This window comes from Neofelis nebulosa, chromosome 6 (genome assembly GCF_028018385.1).
Source record: "Neofelis nebulosa isolate mNeoNeb1 chromosome 6, mNeoNeb1.pri, whole genome shotgun sequence".
Lineage (NCBI taxonomy): Eukaryota > Metazoa > Chordata > Mammalia > Carnivora > Felidae > Neofelis > Neofelis nebulosa.
The window spans coordinates 138,104,532-138,126,667 of NC_080787.1; the positions used below are offsets into that span (position 1 = coordinate 138,104,532).

At 44.7% G+C, this 22,136-nt stretch overlaps 1 protein-coding gene across 7 annotated transcripts in view; it reads left to right on the forward strand.

Annotated features, from left to right (window-relative positions):
* Positions 1 to 15,061, forward strand: part of UST (uronyl 2-sulfotransferase) — a 314,823-nt gene extending 299,762 nt beyond the window's left edge. For 4 of the 7 annotated variants that reach the window (XM_058735595.1, XM_058735592.1, XM_058735596.1 and 1 more), the window contains 2 exons: positions 265 to 544; positions 14,658 to 15,061. In XM_058735595.1, the coding sequence (XP_058591578.1) occupies positions 265 to 544; positions 14,658 to 14,787 (410 nt within the window). In that variant the 3' untranslated portion in view covers positions 14,788 to 15,061. Of the gene's footprint in view, positions 1 to 264; positions 3,313 to 14,657 lie in introns of those variants that run through there. The other 3 variants (XM_058735593.1, XM_058735598.1, XM_058735594.1) reach the window with 3 other exon arrangements.
* The last annotated feature ends 7,075 nt before the right edge of the window (positions 15,062 to 22,136 follow it).

Sequence of the window (22,136 nt, forward strand, 5' to 3'; positions counted from 1 at the left end):
TGGTCAAATTACATAGTTGGCATTCCATGCAAAGAATGTCAGGTAGTTTATGTTTAGTCAACTAATGTTGATATTAACACCTAAGTTAAGGTGAAATCTTTCTAAATATTGTTGGGCACCCTTTTCCCCTTCCATTCTTTGCACGCTGAGTTTCCTTCCATAGGAGCTGCCGGTATTACGTACATAATGCAGAGTACATCATTACTCCTTTTGCGTGAAAGCATTACAGGTGACTGCTCATATGCAACTCTGGTTCTCTTCCAGAGCATAGGAAACTTGGAAATATGACTGTGACCGTGAAGAAGACTGTCCCCTCCCCCGAGGCCGTGCAGATTCTCTACCAGCGAATGAGATACGAGTATGAGTTCTACCACTACGTCAAAGAGCAGTTCCACCTGCTGAAACGCAAGTTTGGACTGAAGTCCCACGTCAGCAGGCCCCCTCTGAGACCCCAGTTCTTTATTCCAACTCCACTGGAAACCGAGGAGCCGATCGATGATGAGGAACAAGATGACGAGAAGTGGCTAGAAGATATTTATAAGAGGTGATGCCAGCACTGTGTTGCCTCCACTGGCTTTATCTCCCTTTTCCAGAAAGTTTTTTGTTGGGGGAAGAAAAATCCTTAAGGGACTAAATTAATGCTCAGTTGCATTAAAAAGAACGAAACGTTCCCACATGTTGGGGTCATTGGGAGATGCCCGGTTTTGCGGGTCTTTCTTGTTTAACTGTATTCTGGGTCTTCCTGGCTCCCCGGATCCTTCCCAGGTACACTAGATGGCGCCATCACAGGGCAGTTCATCATAACATAGCTTTTTCCCTCTAGTATAATGAGAGGAGGGGGAGAAATACAGCCCATAGCCCAGTAATTTATCATTTGTAAAATGACTTGTAAAGATATTACCTCAGTGGTAGGAAACACCCAGACTTACATAATTCGGTAGAAATACAAAACCACTTCAGACACCAGGGAATCTATTCTAGAAGTGTCTAAGAGGGGAAGGTAAGACTGATAAGGACCTCAAAAGGGAGGATGCCCCTGGATGAGTGGTTTCCACTCACAATGGTAGAATTCTGCCTCTGGTCCATCTCAGGGGACACTTTTGCCAACAGCAGCATACTTCTCTCTGAAATGGCAAGTCAGCTTGTGCCACACCCCCAACCAGTCCAGAGCCTTGAGTACTTTCCAAGGTCAGGGTGCAGGGCAAGCTCCATTGAGACCCTCGGTTTCCAAGCACCATTCTGGCGGATCTAAAAGTAGCATAGCAGGGAAAAGAATTTGTTTGCTGTGTAAGGAAAAGTGTAGGCACGAACATCTCTGGAGGTCATGTGACATCAGAAAATTGGTTCTTTGTACCCACATGGCATCTCTCTCCCCAGCATCGTTTTCACTGGAGACCCAGGAACCAGTTTAGCTCTGGCATTGGACTCCTGTGGCAGAAGTTCTAAGCCTGGCCACAGACAATGCATAGTCTAACCCCTGGCCAAGCTGGGTCCCACCATAATGGCATCTTTCACCTTCTGGTCCCTTGAAGGGTACCTGGTTTTGGTCCAAAGGGGTACTGAGTTCTACTCAGGCAGCGGTGAAACTCCAAGCCCCTTTCTTATGGAAGCAGCTCTTTCCTGAGAACCCCTATTAAGACATTAAGACAAGAAGCAAGAGCTTCTGGTAAGAGACTGCCTGACCAGCTTTATGAGCAGGCGTCTGCCCCCAGAGTGGTGCATAGCTGTGGGGCAGTTCCATTGCTTGAAATGTCTCCTCTCCCCATTCCTCTCCTGTCATCTGCCCCCGACTCATGACCCCGTGGGTCTTTGGATGCTGAAATGTTTTCATCTTTAATTGCTCCCCCCCCCCCCGCTCTGGATATGCATATATTTCTGGGTGGATAACATACAGCCAGCTGAGAAGCAGGGGTGCAGGGGGTGGTGGCAGACGGGATACATGTGACAGATTTTGTCTCCTTCATGTTTTCTCCCCTAGAGCCAGCCCTTCAAGAGCACTAGCAGAGTGTGAGTTGGGAATACTTAATAGTAAATAAGACTGACTTTACACAAGCTACACATTTTCTACTTTTCAGAAACCAACAAGTCTCTCTAGAGTTTTTTCTTCGTTCACTAAAATTGGACAGTAGCCAAGATATAAAGCAAGTCATTTGGAACCTGTCGAGTGTGCACTAAAGCTACTTTATCATGAGATGTATTAAGAAGGCTCCACCCCACAGGAGTCCAGTGAAGGCTGGGACCACAGAGGCACAAAGTCCAGCATTTGGCCACTGGTGGGCCTCCTTTCTGCCTCAGAGAACTGGGGCAGAGACGTGATTAAGAAAAATGTTCTTAGAAGAGGAAATATCCTTTGTCCTGTGTAGAGAGACCAGGGCCCTACCATTAGGCATACCTTAAAAAGCAACCCAGAGAACAGCTGTCCTATTAAAAACAAAAAATAAGAGCAGCGCCTGGTACGTTGTGAGTCATTTCTATGAAACTGCATATAAAGAATGATAATTAGTTTACACACTGTGCAGGCTCACTCTCTGAAAATAAAATGGAACTGGCTTAGTGATCTCTGCTTTCATCAGAACATCGGGACCCATTGGTCATTTGCAAAATGCATCGTCCTAGTGCAAGTTCACACGAGCACTTCCAGCTGTGTGTTCAAAGGCCTTTACTGTCAGCAGTGATCATTATACCATGCCAACAAGAGATGCTGACCTATTCACTTGCAGGGCCTTAATGCCATTTTGCCCCAACAAAGAGTCTCTACGTCCTAAAAGTCAAGGCACTTCATCCATTTATTGGCACACAGGACAGGATTTCTTTGGCCCTGAGCCCAACGCAGTTTGTACTTCATGAAATATATTGTACATTTTACATAGTTTAATTTAAAAAAAAATACATTTTAAGCTGGTTGATCTTTGACTGCCTTATTTATTATAACCTTTCAGCACATTCCAAGGTTTTAGTTACTCAGGAAGGAGTTAGTTAAAATGATTTTATTTTGGTCTGATGTTTTTTAAAAGGAAAATTATTATTATGAACCTTCAGCCTACTCTTCTTGAGTGCCGTAAAAGTGCTTGTAAATCCTTTTTTTTTTTTTTTAAGAAGAAGAAGGAAGGAAAAAATGGTGTTTGACATTGATGGAAATTCAAAAATATATATGGAACTGAAACATTAGCTTAGCTAAAATAAAAGCAATCTGTGTTTGAGATGAAGTGTTCCTTAACTTATTCATCATCCATATAAATAAATGAATATAAATAAGTTGCAATTTTTTTCCCCATTCTGTTCATAGCTGGAAATAAAAGTGCCTGCAGTTTTTCCCAGCGCCCTCTGCCTTTTTAATCGGCCAAACTTCTTCCTTCAAGCTGTGATTTTTAGAAAGACGGGTTTTCTTTTCATCTATAAACTCTATTCGTGTTATCATTGGGTGACACCACAAAGCTGGCTGAGAAAATGAACGAGGCATTCATTCCTCTAGTTGTGTGGACACGATACTGAGCACCTGACCTTGCCTCCACGTGCACTGCTTGGTCTGGTGTCCGGGGTTTGGTCAGAACCCTTCACACCATGCCTCTTAACATGTACTCTGATCTCTTTCTCAGACACACAGAGCCTCAAAAAGCTGGGTGATTCTCCCCTGCCAAGCGAGCAGTTTTGATCCAGAAACACTCTCCCTGAGAAATTTCACAGCCACCTCAAAAGGGACTTGCAGAGAGCCAGGGGGTCCCCTGCTTTCTAGCCATTGGGCACCCCATGCCAACTCCTGTGGCTATTTTGTAAAAGGAAAGAACCAGAGTCTTGGTACTAAGGGAAAGAAAAATCTATTTTGGTGATAACATGCTTTACTTTAAGTAAGAGCCTGAGTTTTAAACAACAAGTGACCAATGGTTACCTTTTTTTTTTTTTTTATCATTTAATTTGTTCTGTAACTTGGTCACATGATGTTTGACTCCAAGTGACCTTTAAAGACAGAAGTATTGAACAAAACCCGGACTACACCCCATCTGGAGTTGCGTGTTTGGTCCGAAGTTCTTCAGAAATGTGCTGTCACCTACAGGTTCATCCAGCGAACTATTTGGCTTTAAATGAAACGTGTAGATAATGGTAGTATTTCTCAGAAGGCAGACTGATGATCCATAAGCATTCAGAACAATTGTTCTACGGGTCGAAATTATGAAATTCCCTTCAAGTAAAAGTAAAGAGGGTTTATTTTACTAAATTTCCTTCATGTCTGGTGATGAAGAAAACATTTTTTTTTTAAGTATTTTAAATATCCTAGGAAAGACAAGACTGCTTTAGGCTAAAACCAATATTAAGAGTCTGTTAAAAAAAGAAGAAAAAAAAAAAAAACAACAACAACCCATAGAACGTCTTTCACAGCTCAGAAAACTCACTGTGATATAGAGCTCAGAGTGTTTGCACCATAGATGGACTGGCCTAAACAACGGAAATTTATTTTCTCACACTTCTGGAGGCTAGACGTTTGAGGTCACAATGTCAGCAGCATCGGTTTCTTCTGAGGCCCGTGTCTTTCTTGTACCTGGGCATCTTCTCCCTCTGTCTTCACATGGTCTCACCTCTGTGCACACTCATTTATGTCCAAATTCTTTTTTTTTTTTTTAAATCTTTATTTTTGAGAGAGAGAGAAACAGAGCATGAGTGGGGGAGGGACAGAGAGAGAGGGAGACACAGAATCCAGAGCAGGCTCCAGGCTCTGAGCTGTCAGCACAGAGCCCGACGCGGGGTTTGAACTCATGAACCGCGAGATTGTGACCTGAGCTGAAGTGGAACGCTTAACCCACTGAGCCACCCAGGCGCCCCCAAATTCTTCCTTTAATAAGGACACCACTCGTATTGGATTAGGGCCCATGCTGATGGCCTCATGTTAACTTGATTACCCCTGTAGAGACCCTGTCTCCAAATACAGCCACATTCTGAGGTACTGGTTGTTAGGACTTCAGCATATGAATTTTGTAGGGGACACAGTTCTTCTTACAGCACCCAGACTACAGCAGAGAAGTTGGAGCAGAGGAACTGGTCTCCAACTAGGAGAGAAGCCAGCCTAAACTCACAGAACCCTCGAACTGCCATGGGGCTGGGTGGCCATCTAGCCCTTGTCCTTTTTTTATACGTAAGGAATTGAAAGTCCAGAAACGGGTTCCTGGGTGGCTCAGTCGGTTAAGTGTCCGACTTCGGCTCAGGTCACGATCTCACAGTTCATGGGTTCAAGCCCCGCATCGGGCTCTGTGCTGACAGCTCGGAGTCTGGAGCCTGCTTTGGATTGTGTCTCCCTCTCTGCCCCCTCCCCAGCTCATTCTCTCTCTCTCTCTCTCTCTCTCTCTTTCTCTCTCTCTCTTAGAAAATAAATCAACATTAAAAAAAATTTAGAACAAGGCAAAAAAAAAAAAAAAAAAAAACCTCCAGAAATACACAAGATTCAAATACACCACATGCTAAGTTTTGCCGTTGAGGGTTCGATGAATTTTTGAATACTGAACAAATCAGAACGATGATACCGCCAAAGTCCCTCTACCGACCTAAATCTGGAATGGAAACGATAAGGCACATTCAACCACCCCCAGTGCCACCCGCCACACTGAAGCCATCTCTCCCTGCAGCTCGCCCGGCTGTGGGGCCTATGGGACCCCCTTCCACAGAGGGAGACCCTAACTAAGCACTAAGTCCTCCGGGACAGATGTCAAAATAAACCTGTTCCCTCTGAGATTTTTCTCTCTACTCAAAGGACAAAGAGGGCTTCTTATTTCTGGATTTGAGCTCCATTTTGCCCACCCGCAGATTAGAGAGTTCTATTTTTCCTAAAGGTAAAATGAAGATTCATGTTCTGCTTCCTCTAAGGAGCTTCAGAAGGACCTGCCTCAAAAACTAAAGTCAAATACAGCTCATAAAACTAGTTGAAGTCGAGTGCAGACATGCCTCTGGAAAACCCGAGCTAGAGAGTAACCAGGCCCTGAACGCTCCCAGGCCTCTTCCCTCGCTGACTGCTTCACTCACTGGAGAATTCCTTTCTGCGTAGGGCAGGCTTGGCTCACGGCGCCCGGCACCGCCGATTCCCAAGGAACACCCTGGCCCACAGATGTTCATGGGTCACAGAATTGTGAACTGACCACTGGTGCACTTTGGATTTCAACGTGTAAACATGGGGATTCCCTTTAAAAAAAAAAAAAAAAAAAAAAAAGGGAAGAGAAAAAAAGGAAGGGAAAGAAAAATCACCGTGCAGAGGAAAAATGTGAGCTAAGTTTTTCCTTTGGAATCTTGGCGTGTGAGTTTAGCTATCTTCAATCTGGCTTTCGCCAGACACTGTATGCTTTGAGCAGGCATGGAGCAATCTGCCTTACGCTGTGCTGCCAGAACATTCAGACTTGACCTGTAACACGCCTCCTATTCCAGTCGTGAGCAGAGACAGCCGGGAGGTCGGCCACGCAGGACGCAGCACGCTGACTGTGTGGTGCAGCTAGAGAAGCGGCTAGAACCAGGAAACAGGGCTGTTGACTGACTCGGGCAAGCGCTGTACACCAGCAAAGTCCCTGAAATCACGTCCCAGCTGCTCGACTTCATCAGGCGCTTTACTAAATCACTTGACCTCTCCATGCCTGAAGTCCACCCAGCTGGAAAATAGGAGGTCCACTGAAGCCCAAGAGTTGCTTCTGGAATGGACTTTGTCCCACCCTCCACCCCCATCTGCTAAGAGACTAAGAGCCACAATCCATTGGGGGCTGATGAATGTTTGTTTTCTCCACGAAACGCTGCGTCCTCAACAAGAGAACCTACAATTACACATCATTGTAGGTCCGTTGATGCCCCCGAAACCCTCATGACTGAACGTGTTGTCACCCAACGTACCAATGAGTCCATGGACAGCAGCACTTCTGAAGTGTGAATGGAGCCAGTAGGAATAGGCACATTCTCGTGGACATGAGTCAGTATTCTTGTCATGTGCCATCATCCAAGACAAGCCACTGTATGGACTTCCAGTTTTCTCTAACACTCCCTTTGAGAAGAGTTTGTCGAGCTGTGACTTATCGGAATCCTCTCAAACTCACCGCTTCCGCTAAATACAGGCATCTTCTAACTTCCTCAAAGCACCCTGTGTCTCTGTGATCCTGTTTGTAATAAAGAGCCTAAAACATCCACATCAATTAGTACAGGTAGTGCACAAGAAAAGTTGTATTAAAAGTGGAAAACCCCAAGGGGCGCCTGGGTGGCGCAGTCGGTTAAGCGGCCGACTTCAGCCAGGTCACGATCTCGCGGTCCGGTCCGTGAGTTCGAGCCCCGCGTCAGGCTCTGGGCTGATGGCTCGGAGCCTGGAGCCTGTTTCCGATTCTGTGTCTCCCTCTCTCTCTGCCCCTCCCCCGTTCATGCTCTGTCTCTCTCTGTCCCAAAAATAAAAAACGTTGAAAAAAAAAAATTAAAAAAAAGTGGAAAACCCCATAGGATGGGGCACTGTGCTTTTTGCAGTCTTTCGCGTTCTCACGATGGCATCAGTGCTATGACGTTTTGGGAGAAGTCTGGTAATGATTGCGTGGGCTGGCGATGCATTCGCCACGGTCGGTCCTTCTGACCCCATTATAGGACTGCCACTCTCGGACTCTGAATCTGTTGCGTTACTAATGTTTCGCTGGTCACAAACTTCTTTATAGCCACCCTATTGGCTGCTTGTATCAAATACCATTTCCTTTCCTCCTCTGGCTTACTTTCCTATTTGTTCTCCATCTTCGACTGAAAGTTAATGAAATTCTCATCCAGGGCGTATTCGTTCCCAAAAGATAATTCACAAACCAGGTGTGTGGGATAGGCATGAAAAAAAAAATCATGGTGTTAGACAATTTGGGAAATGCGTTAGCTCTAAGTGTCACACGGTGGGGTTTTAAGAGAACACTAAGGGTTTAGAAGAATACTGAAGTTTTAAAAAGTTTCTCTTTGTTTAACCCCACATGTCTCAAAACGACGTATCATGAAAGCCTAATTAAGACCCGTTAGGGGCGCCTGGGTGGCTCAGTCGGTTGACCGTCCGACTTTAGCTCAGGTCATAATCTCGCGGTTCGTGAGTTCGAGCCCCACGTCGGGCTCTGTGGTGACAGCTCAGAGCCTGGAGCCTGCTTCAGATTCTGTGTCTCCCTCTCTCTCTGCCCTTCCCCCTGATCGTGTTCTCTCTGTCCCTCAAAAATAAATAAACATTAAAAAAAATTTTTTTTAATTTTTTTTTAACGTTTATTTATTTTTGAGACAGAGAGAGACAGAGCATGAACGGGGGAGGGTCAGAGAGAGGGAGACACAGAATCTGAAACAGGCTCCAGGCTCTGAGCTGTCAGCACAGAGCCCGACGCGGGGCTCAAACTCACGGACCGTGAAATCATGACCTGAGCCGAAGTCGGCTGCTTAACTGACTGAGCCACCCAGGCGCCCCTAAAAAAATTTTTTTTTTAAAGTAAGACCCATTGTGGAACTAGAGTTCTTGGGAGATTACACTTTAAGAAACATTGCTTTAATATGTCATTTTTTTCCCCATTGGAAGAGTTACTTTCCTTCCACTATGGTTCGATCTTTGGTCTTCCCAGTGGTCTCTGTGTCCTGCTTGAGGAAAATATATTTACAGATGCCTAACGGTTTGATAAATAGAAGGCAGGGGCCGATAAAATGTGTAGTAAAATAATTAACAAGAAACCGTCTTTAATTTTTGCTTATGCTCCTTAATTACATCCCCTACTTCATGAGAAAGTGGCAACTCTTTTTAAAGCAATTTTTACATACTTTTAAATATTTCTTGGATGCCTCGAATCAATTCAGTCCTTCCACGAAGATCGGTGCTCAAATCAGTTTGGATACAGAACATCTGCCCCATTTCGTCTCTGATCTGTGGTTGGTTGTGCAGTAGGGAGGAAACGGTGGCAAAATGGAGATCTCAAGTTGTTCAGGTAAGGCTGGCGGCTGGAGAGAAGAATACTGGCTCCTGAGCTTGAGCTCAGCTTTTGCACACTGGGGTACCTGTGTTGTTCAGTACACTAGGGGGAGCCGGAGCCATAACAATTTACTCAGGAAGTCCCAACGTCTTTCCTAGCCTGATTTCTCTCCCACACCTGCTTATTTTCCTCCCATGCTTTAGAGGAGTGTGGCCCAGAAGGAAGTCACGGTTAGTGTATTTAAAACACAATGTGCACATTGGGGCACCTGGGTGGCTCAGTCGGTTAAGGGGCAAACTTTGGCTCAGGTCACGATCTCGCCATGCGCGAGTTCAAATCCCGCATCAGGCTCTGTGCTGACAGCTCAGAGCCTGGAGCCTGCTTTGGATTCCGTGTCTCCCTCTCTGTTCTCCAGCCCCACTAGTTCTCTCTCTCTGTCTCTCTCTCTCAAAAATAAACATTAAAAATTAAAAAAAAAAAAAATCACGCAATGTTCACACTGTCCGTCGATTCATAGGGTATTATCTTTCCCAAGCCGTGTGCCATGCTTTCATGTTGTTGCCCTTGTTTTGAAATTACGATAGTATTTTTTAAATTGGTCTTCATCAGATCACCCTTCCTGAGTGCGTTGTATAATTACAACACGATTGAACGGGAATTCGGTAATCAAGAGTTGCGTCACGCGGTCATCATAACCCTCAAGCAATAAACACCACCACTGCAGCTGTAGCGGTAAGGACGAGGTGGGTACAATGAAGCAGAACAAGGATGTAGGAAGAAGAATCCCATATCGCTCCATCAGCAAGGCAGTGCAAACTAGGCAAAGATTCAGATAAACCTCAGTTCAGATATGCTTAACGTACAAAAACTTACTGCCACGCGCAGGAGCTGAATACGGAGGTGAGAGGTGGGTGAAGACTTGAACGAGGAGGAGGTTTCATGTGGAATTTGTCCCCCTCCGGGGACAGTGGAATTTGTATAAAGAATACAGGGCCGATCTAAAGCACAAAGGAAAGCTGACCTTTCAGTAGGCCTACAAGAACAGTATTGTACCCTGTTTGTATAATAGGAAATAAAGACCCCCACGGAGGTTAAATAACGCGCCTGTGGTAGCCCAGTAAGTGACAAGGCCGGGATGCATATCCGAGAAGGCCGGATAAAACTGAGCCTGGCTGCCAAGGATTTGGGAAGAAATTTTTATCTTATGCTGAGAATGGTGAGGAGCCCTTAGTCCTTTCAGAATAGAAAAGAAACACGAGGAAATCGTTTTTCTTTTTCTAAATCCATTGGCAGGTGAGCAGACTATTCTCCCTTTGCCCTCCCAGAGCTCTCCTCTTTTCACTACCCTTCTTCGCAGGCTCCGTCTCCTGAGACACTGAGCCCTGCCTGTGAATTATGTCACCCGGGCTCCCTGCCTACTGCCTCTTAGCTGGCTTTGGCCGGTGGGTGGCACACAGAAGATGGGGAACATCTGGATGGAATTCTGCCTCTGACTGTATAATGGGTGAAGGAATGCTGGGCAAAACCCTCGTTAGTCATCACCATGTGTGCCCGGGGCGTGGACAGGGGCTGGGGAAGAGACTGGAGAAGAAGGACAGGAGACAGAACTTAAAGATGGCCCCAGGAATGATTTCAACCAATGGAAAATAGTGCCCGCTACAAAGGTCCTCCGTGAATGTTTGAGTTGAATGGACCCAAAGGAGCCAAGGGAAAATATAGCATTAACTCAGGTATTTCCAGCTGGATACAGATACAAGTGATATAAATGATGGAGAGAGCGATGGAGAGGGCTGCCCTAGCGGGCAGAGGGGTTCCATTTGAGATGTGTGGATGTGTTGAGGCCAGCGAGCCTGGTCATCCCTTCCTGGATTTCACTGTCCTCGGAGGCAGGGTTCCTAACGGGCATTACATCGATCCCCTCATCCCTCTGTGTGGCCACAAGAAGCTGGGACTGGGTCCCAATTTCCCCCCAGTTGACATCAGCATACTATCATACAAATCTAGTCATATTTTAGATGTGCCATTATATGAGAAAACGGTTGGGAAGGCCATTTGTAGTTGACTACCCAGAATACACAGAGCTTCTGGTTTTGATATTTTTTCTTAAAACAAGTCTTTTCCTTCAAGCCTGCGGTTTCTTTTCTTTTACACTAATTATTCTTTGACTTCCAGGTAAGCACATACAGACACCGGAGCACTGGTTCACCATCAGTAAGATGGCCTGATTAATTTTTCTAGCAAAGATGATGGATTAGACACCTGCCTATCTTAGACGGCTTCAGACCGATTTGGGTGGAAAACATAGCAAAACTGATTGATCTAAAAGCAGATCTCTGATCTCAGGCTTATGAGCACCAGCCCTCAAACAAACTGGCCAATCATATATCCCAGGAAGGGTAGGAATCATTTATTGGCATTCTCACACTGAAAATTATTAACCTGTACATCTAGGTTCTCCCTTTCAGTGAAGTGATTGAAAAGCAAAGGGTTTCCATAGTTATAAGTATTATTTAGTATTGGCCAGCTAAACTGATCAATGTCCAGAATGTATAGTTCCAGACCATGTTTTAAAACGCTTTCAAATACGTTACATCAACTCTGTGGATAGACAGCTGGAATAGATTAGGAAACTGAAGCTCAAGGAGGCTCAGATAGGTTGCATAGTGGCTGTACTGATTCTAGAATCCTGATTCCTTTTCTATTCCTCTTGTATAGGAAACGCTTTTCATTTTCTTTCATTCATTTCCTTCATTTTCCTTCCTTCATTTCATTTCCTTCCTTCCTTCCTTCCTTCCTTCCTTCCTTCATCCATTCATTAGTTGTGTTTATCACATAATAATTGCAGGGTTCTCTTATGAGTTGATGGCAACATAGCACTTGAACCCTTAGCCTGAGAGTTTAACTGAACATAATAGAAAACAGCTCCTCCCCTCACTTGGGGCATTTCTGAAGCTCTAATTCCAGACACAGGCCTTTCATGGGGAGATTTGACTGGAGTAAGACCTATATTTTATCTGGTTTGATCTTTACCATGTTCCACTTATTACTTCAGAACAAATTTTAGTTTCAAGAAATTAAGAGAAAAATGATTCCAGAGATAAACTGGGTGGAGAAGAAATCTAAAAATGTCTCCTTTTCGGGGCGCCTGGGTGGCTCAGTGGGTTAAGTGTCAAACTTTAGCTCAGGTCATGATCTCACGATGTCCCACGTGGGGGCTCTCTGCTGTCAGGGCAAAGCCCGCATGGGATCTTCTGTCCCCCTCTCTCTGCCCCTCCCCCGCTTGCATGTTCTCTCAAAAATAAACATTTAAAAAAAAAAAAGCCTCCTTTTCATTCCTTGTAAATTAGTGTCCAAGTCTTGGGGGCAGGGCTTAAGACTGAGGAAGGAGAGGGGGAGGGCAGAAGGCAAAGGTACCCTAGGAATCAGACTTCCCAGGCTCCTCCCTCCCCCACTCACCTCCCTTCCCAAAAAGACTGCCCCTCATTTCATCCCTGGGTTTCCAGGCACCTAATCCACTTGATGGTCAGGTGAGATAGGAGACATTTGTGTTTTCGTTGTAACTTGCACTGGGGCTGTTGTTAGCAAATCCAGGCCTCTAGCTATTTTCCTGACTCCGGCCAGAACACTAACCCAAAGCCCAGAAGCACTGCGAGGGCAGAGGCAAGTCAGTGCGGGTTTCCTTTTCTATACAGAGACACAGACCCAACAAACACCCCAGGATCTCAGGGACTACAGATCTCTGTCTTTCCATTATGCTCTCTTTTCTTGTCTTCTCTTTTTTTTTTTCTTTTAAATAGAATAAATATAAAAATGCTATTCAAAATTAAAGTGATTTCACGCTGTTACCCCAAATATGTCTCTATGATCCAGTGAATTGACAGGATTTACGTTATATTGTACAAGTGAGCATAAATCACAGGGGAATCTGATTTGGGGATGAGGAAGGGCTTTAAAGGCAAGCACAGTGGGAGAAATCATGAAGAAAAAAGGAATGAGAATCACTGAGGTTCCAAATTGAGTCACAATTTAAAAATGAAGAAATACTTGTGGCAGAAATGGCGTAAAAAAAGATTGAAATCACTATATATATAAAGAACTTATATAAATCAACAAAAGGAGTAAACGTGCAAAGAACATATTCATTCTCAAAAGTTAGCTCTGCAAAGGCTAAGAAATAAGAGGAAGTGTTTATTTTCATGAATAATCAAAGAAATTTGAAGTGACATTGAATATGACATCACTGTTGGTACTTCAGTGACAAACTAGGTTAAGTGTGCTAATGCATGGGATGAACAGAGGGCATGATGAAATACTCTGCTGATGGGAATAAAATTGGTACATTCCTGAAAAGTAGTTTAGTAATTCGTATCAAAACCCACAATAAAATAAACACTGAGATTCTAACTAGTTTGAAAGCCCTGCCTGCCAAAAAGTGCTGATTTCATAGCTACAGCATCAAATCCCAAATCTAGAATCATCTAAAGACATCAGGCATGTCAGATCAGATGACTCAAGGTCTCCCTCTAAAATACCGTGCTAATGATATCTCTCAGCTTCCAAGAAATGTGAACATAGCTTTTACTTGAATTAGAGTTTGTACGTTACAGTATGTCGATTTTTAAAAAAATCTAGTCTCATTATCGTATGGTCGATTTCGATGTGAACTCAAAATTCTTTCCCTCTGGCTTTACCACTCTAACCAGCCTCCCAAAGGTGGAACGGGCTCCATCATGACCTGCTTCCCACATATCTGCAGCAGGCCATTTCTAAAACTCAGTAGAAACACACATTTGCCGATAGAAAATACAATTTTCCATAGGATACAGATAAACTGGATTTGAAGCTGGAGCTTTTTGCTTGGATGAGTTATTTTGTAGTTAGGCAGGTCATTTTAAATTTCACTGTGTCAAATATTCCTCACATAATTAAGCCATGCCCCGGTATTTCTAACTACTTTCATTACAGTTGAACATTTGTTGACATGGAACTCGCTGTGTAGCACACAAACCCCTCTGTAAAGTTGTTTATTCTTGTAGAGTATCTCTAACAATTTGCTCAGATTTTCTCTTTGGCAGTGCTCACATATCTTCAGGTTGCCAAATTAATGCAAGAAGACAAGTTCCACCTCCTAAATGAACAGAATGATCTGAGGCTCTGAACCAATAACCTCCATTTGTCTCTGCTTTTTGAACTCCCTCTGTCCTGCACAAGGTCAGACACCCAAAGCCAGCCGCTTTCTGTGTTAAGACATATTGTCGATTTCTTTTTTTTTCAATGTTTATGTATTTATTTTGAGGGAGAGAGAGCATGAGGTGCAGAGAGAGAGGAGAGAGGGAGAGACAGAATCCCAAGCAGGCATCACCGTCAGCATGGAGCTCAACGCGGGGCTCCGTCTCCTGACCACAAGATCATGACCTGAGCCGACATCAAGAGTTGGACACTCAACCAACTGAGCCACCCAGGCGCTCCTGTCGATTTCACTTATTTTACAACTTGAGTCCAATTTTATTCTTGAGTACTTATAAATATACTTTTGTTAATTGTGTGGACTTGTTGGTTTCAGGTGCCAGAAATACAGCTCTAACCAGTTCAGACAAAAAGGAAATTTGTTGGAAGGGTAAAAGGTATAAATCAAAGGAAGAATTGAAAACCAAAATGCAAGAAGGACTAGGGTGAGCTGGACTCAAAGGCAACTGAACAGCCAGGAACTATGAGGTGTCTCTCTGTCTCTCTCTGTCATTGCAGACCAGCAGGAAGTGTGTCCCCTGCCCGGCTTCAAAGCTTCCAGACCTCACTCACAGCTTCAGTCACCACAAAGGAGCTGGCTGGCTCCTGGCTAGTTACAGTTCAGAAAAATCTTGAGGAAAGACACTGATTGATTCCACTGAGTCAGGCCCCCACTCTTGCACCAACTGGAAGATCAGAAGGAGGATTCCCATAGATCACATGATCCCAGAGACTGGTAAATGTGAATGAGTAGCCATCCGGAAGAGTGGTCACTTTTTAGATTTGTTTTTGAGAGCTCTGCCCAGTAGTTCCATAACTGGTCACAATAAACAGCTACTTTTGTGAAAATAAACTGGTAAAAATTTTATTTTTAGATGTGAAAGTGTAACAAATTCAAAGAATAAAATTAAATCACAATCTCACCACCCAAATATAAGTACTGTTTATATTTTAGTGCTTATCTTTCCAGTCATATATATATATATATATATATATATATATATTCTTTCCTACATGTAATGTATCACTGAGATAGTGTTAAGTGTACAATTCTACATCCTGTTATTCATTTAAATGTAAAAAGAATACTCTTAATAACATTTTATACCTATAAATCCCTTTAGGTCAGGAATCCATGACACCAGAAGATCCATGAACATCTCAAATTTATATGCAAAATTCTTACAGTTTTAAGCATATTGATGTGTATTTCTCTTAAGAAGGGGTACATGTTTTCACTAGATTCTCCAAGTGGTCTGTGACCAAGAAAAAGGTAAGAGCCTTCAAGTTTCCAAAGCATTCCCACATAAATTACAATAGACTCATAACTGATGTATATTTCATGTTTTACTTTCTACTAGTCTCAAGTGACATATAGGCTCATGACACGTGGCAAATTATAACTTGCAAGTGCATGAATTTGTATCCAAATGTGCAAGCCAGATCCTTAGTTCGTGGGTGAGCCTAGCGGGCACCCAGCATCTCAGCTCAGCAAAACTCCCTTACGCCAATCTCAAGGCTAGAGCTTGTGAATGTCACCACAACTTGTTTGTATACACTGTGGGGGTTAACAACGGAGGGAGGCTGGCAGGCGCATGGAGCAGAGCAGGGGAGCCATGGCTCTCTGGAGATGAGACTATGAGACAGGATGTAGGCTCTGAGGAGTTTTAGATATTGATGGTGAATTCCAGAGGCATGCGTAGAACTGACAGGCCATTTTAGCCTAAAGCCACTTCGCCACCTGAATCATTGGGCACTGCGCTTGGAGCAGTGACCTCAGGGCAAGATCATTCGATAGGTGACAACTAAAAGTGGATTTTTCAGGAAACTTACCAAGTTCACCTCTCTCTATTAAACTAAATAGCCAATTAAAAAAAAATTTTTTTTAACATTTATTCATGTTTGAGAGACAGGGTACAAGTGGGGGAGGGGCAGAGAGAGAGGGAGACACAGAAGCCGAGGCAGGCTCCCGGCTCTGAGCCTTCAGCACAGAGCCCGATGCAGGGCTTGAACCCGTGAACCATGAGATCATGACTTGAGCCGAAGTTGGACGCTCAACCGACAGAGCCACCCAGGCGCCCCTAAATAGCCAACTATTATTCAAGTTTGCCCTCCCTGGTGAGTTGTATACAACTTCAGTGGATTTAACCCCTCAGACCCATCTTTGAATCCTCACTTGGCTGAACTTAATGGCCGGTGGCCGACTTTGCTCTTCACGTTGTGCTGCCTAGCTCTCTCTTCTGCCCCGCAGAAGTCCCATTCTCTGTTTCCAGGCACTCTTTTATCTTACTCTTTGTTTTCCAACACATTTGTGGGGCTTCACTGAGATACCTTTCACCCTCAACAAGAATTACATACACCATTCAAACTTGCCTTGGGTCTGGCGTCCCATGTTAGCCCAGGGGAGCACGGGTCAAGGGTGAATGAACCCAGGCGGCCACTGTAATGGCACATCCTCAAGAAAGCCAGCTCCTCTCCACGTGCTTTGTATCAAGGCGTCTGCTATTTAAAATGTCTTCATTCAGCACCTCCATTCAGTTAAATCCATTCCCCTATTTGCCATATTGTTAAGTGACGGTTCGTCACAAACTGTCATTTTCCTCAGAAATGTGAAGATCCATTTCTCAATTATAAAATTCTATTCAGTTTCTCCAGATTAAACTCTGTTTCTTATTGTTTGATTCCCATGCAGCACATATGAAGCAGAATTTAGAATTTACCTTAATGAGTGAAAAATATTGTTGATCAAAATAGGTTCTTTGCTACACAGAAAGCAACTAGCCCAAAACACTAAGAAAACCCAGTAGTGACAGCTGGGAATTATCAGACCCACACTATATTCTAACAACTTCTTGTAACTTCATCCTGATTTTCAGACAGCCTCCCCTGGACCTTCATTTCTCATTTTTTGATGGTACAATTTTACCACATCCTCACTGAAATGCTAAGAGTAATCCTGAAATTATTTCGGTAAAGTGCTTTATTTTTGAGAGAGAGACAGAGCGTGAGCAGGGGAGGGGCAGAGAGAGGGAGACACAGAATCCGAAGCAGGCTCCAGGCTCCGAGCCATCAGCACAGATCCTGATGCGGGGCTCGAACTCACAAACTGTGAGATCATGACCTGAGCCAAAGTCACATGCTTAACCAACTGAGCCACCCAGGTGCCCCTCTTTTTTTTTTTTTCTTTAATGTTTATTTTTGAGAGAGAAAGAGAGAGAGTGGGAGCGTGTGTACATGAGCAAAGCTGGGGAGGGGCAGAAAGGGAGAGAGAGAATCTCAAGTAGGCTCCATGCTCAGCACAGAGCCTGACACGGGGCTCAATCTCACGTGAGATCATGACCAGAGGCAAAATCAAGAGTCAGACGCTCAAGGGACAGAGCCATCCAGGCGCCCCTAGGTATCTTTCAGCAACACTTAAATGACAAAAATACGTCAAAGTTCCCCTCAAGAGAAAAAGAAAAATCAAAGATCAAGAGATATTGTTGGTCTCAATTTGGAAACCAAAGAATGCTAAATTCTTAAACTCTTTTGGCTTTTGAGAAAACCTAGTCTCCGTTAGATGATGCTTATGACTCACAAGAGTTCATTCGTTTGGATGAAAACTAGATTCATCAGTTAGGAGAAACAAGAAACGAGCAGTACGCTTACATTTCAGAGCACACACAGCACCCAAAGTACACATCCACACTCAAATTGCTATTTGCATTTTGGCTTATCTCACGTATCAAAATCAGGGCCCTAGAGACAGTTTTAAGGGATTGTCTCTCAGCTGCTGCTCTGACAATGTTCCCTCTGTCACATCTGCCACCAAGTGTCCCAACATGGTCGGACAACCACAGTTTACGGTCACCAAAAATCGCACTTACAGCCCATAAGGAAAGCCAGACAATTCCAGAAGGCCAGCTAAACCAGCATTTGTCTAGGTGCCTGGCTCACTGCCCGGTGCCCAGAACTCAGCCTTCAGCTCAGGGAAAACCTTCCAGAAGCCCAACCCGACCCTCCCCGAGGCTGAGTTAGGGTCCCCTCCGCGTTCCTCCCTCACGTAGCACTCACCACACTACACTGGAAATGCCACTCACCCATTATCTTGCCCTTTAGATCACACCCTCTGTGAGGTCAGGGACCTGGCCTGTCTCGTTCACTGCTGGGTCTGCAGCACCTAACACAGCACTCGGAGTGAATGAGTGAATGAGTGAACCCACGAAGGCGTGAACAAATGAGGTGAACTATTTCCTTTTCACTGAGCAGAGGGGGCTGGGGGAGATGCAGTGAGCAAGAGGAGGGGACCAACAAGAAAGATGGAGAGCAAACAAGTGACAAGGCAGTAACTCGTCACCTCTTGGAAGCCATCGCGGGAGGCCTGATGGGACCGGAATTCCCCTGTTCAGCTTCTGATGGATGTGCCACGTGCATTTTATTTAAGCATTTAAGAAATATGAAAAGAAAAAGAATTTGAAGAGAGAAAACCGTTCCACGTGGGGATCTTACTCTGAAAGAACCAAGCAGGTAGGTCTCATAAATCAGGCTTTTCCTCTGCTCTGCGGTGTGTAGAATGATTTACTACATCCATAAAGGAAATTAAAGAACTTTGAGCACAGAGACCCTCCAGGGGCCTGAAGCCGGGAGGGCGCAGACAGGGCTGTGTTTGAAGACGCGGTTCGGAGGCGGAGGGAGTGGACGACTCACGGTTGCCCTGGGTCCACGTTCAAAGAAGAGCGGAGTCACCAGCAGCTCTGGCCCACGGCTGATTAACACCACGGAACGTGAAGTCAGCAAGGGAGCTCGCTGACGGAGCCACAGGTGAGCTCCGTTGGTCCCCGTTTGCGGGGCCAGTTCGCGTGTAAGGGGACCGTCACACCTTGTATGGCCCAGGACGCTTTCATACCGCTCGTAACAAGGCCAGCACGCTTGAAATGGAGCAAACGCCCTCAGGCTTTACCATGGCAAAGAAAAGAATTGTGCATAAAACAATAAAAGTGGTGTCAAACAAAGCATCTTGACTGATTCGCACGTCCTAGCGCTGTAAGAAACCAGATGGGTGGTGAATCCAGAAAGGAAAATGGAAATCCTAAAGAGCAAGGGGCTTCAGCGTAGGGAAGGGATGACCTTTCAGCGAGACGTCCTTAGTAGTCCCACTCAAAGTTTAGTGTCCCACGTGACCCAAATGCACCGTGTCAGTGAATCTTTCCTCACATTTCTAGCACATCACCTAGGCCAGGGGTGTGGCCTTGACCCCCGAGCTGAGCCATTCTGAACGTCTGGTGAGTTACTTCGGATAAAGCGGAGGTCCCAGCCTTTGGGAATTTATGTAACAAGAAAAACCCTACGGACACATGAAACCAAAATAGGATCAGCAGGTGTTTCTTTTCTTCCTGGTCAAGTCAAAACAAAAAGAAAACAAGAAGGCGAAAGAGGAGAAGGAGAAGAAAAGGAGAAAGAGGAGGAAAGAACCATCTACCGTCATCATGACTTACAGAGAAGAACGGACAGTTTGACACCAGAAAAACTAAGAACGTAGTCTTCCAAATAAAAAGACATGAATTTATATTTATGAGAAAAGTCACCCCTTTTTTTATTTTCTCATAGGCGGGCTTTGGGGAAGCAGTGGATGGAACAGCATAGCATATGGCTTTGCAGTAGCAGAGGCTCAAACACTGACTCTGCCGACAGGTGGCTTGCAATCCCCGCCACTTAGCGCTCCCTTCTGTGAAGAAAGGATGCTCAGTGGCAGGAAATGAATCTGGCCCATCAGGGCTTCCTCAGTGGTGGCTGTGGTTATTCTGGGGTGCATCATCTGAGACGAAGTGTGAGTATACGTGAGTGGGATGTTGGAGCCAAGGGTAGAGGAGAAAGGTTCCCCTCGGTACTCCCACCCCCCAATGTGAAGCTGCTCCCCTTTGGGACCACAAACCCCCCTTGGCCTAGGTTTTGTGGGATCTTGTCCTCTTTCCTGTTAGGGAGTCTCATTTAAACTTGACCTCACCTGACTGCAGATGATACCTGAAAAGACAAGTCAAGTGGGTGGGGGCCTCTGGGTCTTATCCCTTCCAGAATTCTCCTGGGCCAGGGCTGGAAGCCCCCTACTGCTGACATGTGGCTGTAAAATGTAGGGAGAGTGAAGTGTGATCACACTTTTTCCCTCCCTCCCTCCTGCAGACAAACGACATGCAGATTTTAAAGGAAAATGGTAAGGTGCTAGATTTGAGACTCAGACGTTAAGGACCAAATGATTTAACCTCCTCACTGGAATATTCTAAAATGCGATTCCACACGTTGATTTGCTCCGAATTAGAATCGAACTCCACAGCTAGCTCATTTGAGAGGAAAACAGAGGGCAAAAAACAAAGACCCTTCCCAAGGTCACCTTGGTGGGGGGAGGCTCCCTGCACCGACTGTCAGAACTGGGCTCTAAACCGTGCCTTTATCGTTCATGTCTTTTGCCTTTGTTTCCCAATGGAAACGTAAAACTAATACCACCAGCCCTTGCTGTCTGACAAGACAGTGGTGAAGATCAAAGAACACTGTAAGTTTGAAAAAGTTCATAGAGGGGCGCCGGGATGGCTCAGTCGGTTGAGCGTCTGACTTCCGCTCAGGTCACGATCTCACGGTTCGTGAGTTCGAGCCCCGCGTCGGGCTCTGGGCTGATGGCTCAGAGCCTGGAGCCTGCTTCCAATTCTGTGTCTCCCTCTCTCTCTGCCCCCCCCCCCCCATTCATGCTCTGTCTCTCTCTGTCTCAAAAAAATAAATAAACATTTAAAAAAAATTAAAAAAAAAAAAAAAGAAAGAAAAAGTTCATAGCTACTACCGCAGTATGGTATCGTGGTGATTATAGCAATATGAATGGAATTTCAGCTCCATTCCTTCTTGAAAGGCCTAATGTTTAAAATTAAAACATTCAATAAAATAAATGCTTGTCGAGGTCTGAAAGAACTCATGAAACACTCAGCTTTTAGCCATGATGTAGCCCAGATGCCCTTGAAGTTCTCCCAACCCTGAATGCCAGGCAACATGGGATCCAGGGCCACTGAATTTCTGTCCTGCAGCCTGTGGAGTCTTGAGGCCGTCTGTAGGATTCTTGTGTTTTCCAGGATCTTCTCATGGCCTCTTCTCCCCTGAGTTCCTGCTTCTTGGTGTTGAAGATTTGGGGAGGGTGGGTGGGGCAGAGAGAGGGAATCAAGACAGGTTTTGCAAATGATATATCCAATAAACAGTACCCAAAATATAGAAGTAATTTATACAATTCAACACCAAAAAAAAAAAAAAACAACAAACACACAAATAATCCAATTTAAAAATGGGCAGAAGACAAGAACAGACATTTACCCAAAGAAGACATACAGATGGCCAACAGCCACTTGAAAAGATGCTCAACATCACTCATCATCGGGGAAATGCAAATCGAAACCACAATAAGATATCACCTCACGTTGGTCAAAATGGCTAAAATCAAAAACAAAAACACAAGAAACAAAATGTTGGCAAGCATGTGGAGAAAAGAGAACCCTCACGCGCTGTTTTGGGGAATGCAGACTGGTGCAACCACTGTGGAAGACAGAACGGAGGTTCCTCAAAGGCTTAAAAATAGAATGTCCATATGATCTCGTAATTGTCCTCCTATTTTCCCAAAGAATACAAACACACCAAATCAAAAGGATATTTGCACCCCTGTGTTTATTGCAACATTATCTAACAACAGCTAAATTACAGAAGCAGCCCAAGTGTCCATCAATAGATGAATGGATAAAGAAGTGATAGGTGTATACGATGGAATATTACCCAACCATAAAAAAGGATGACATCTTGCCAAGGACCTAGAGAGCATGATGCTAAGTGAAATGAGGCAGGCAGAAAAACACAAATATCATGATTTCACTCACATGTCGAGTTTAAAAACCAAAACAAAGGACCAAAGGGGGAAAAAGAGACAAACCGAAAAACAGACGCCTACCTATAGAGAACAAACAGATGGCCGCCAGAGGGGAGGTGGGTGGGGGATGG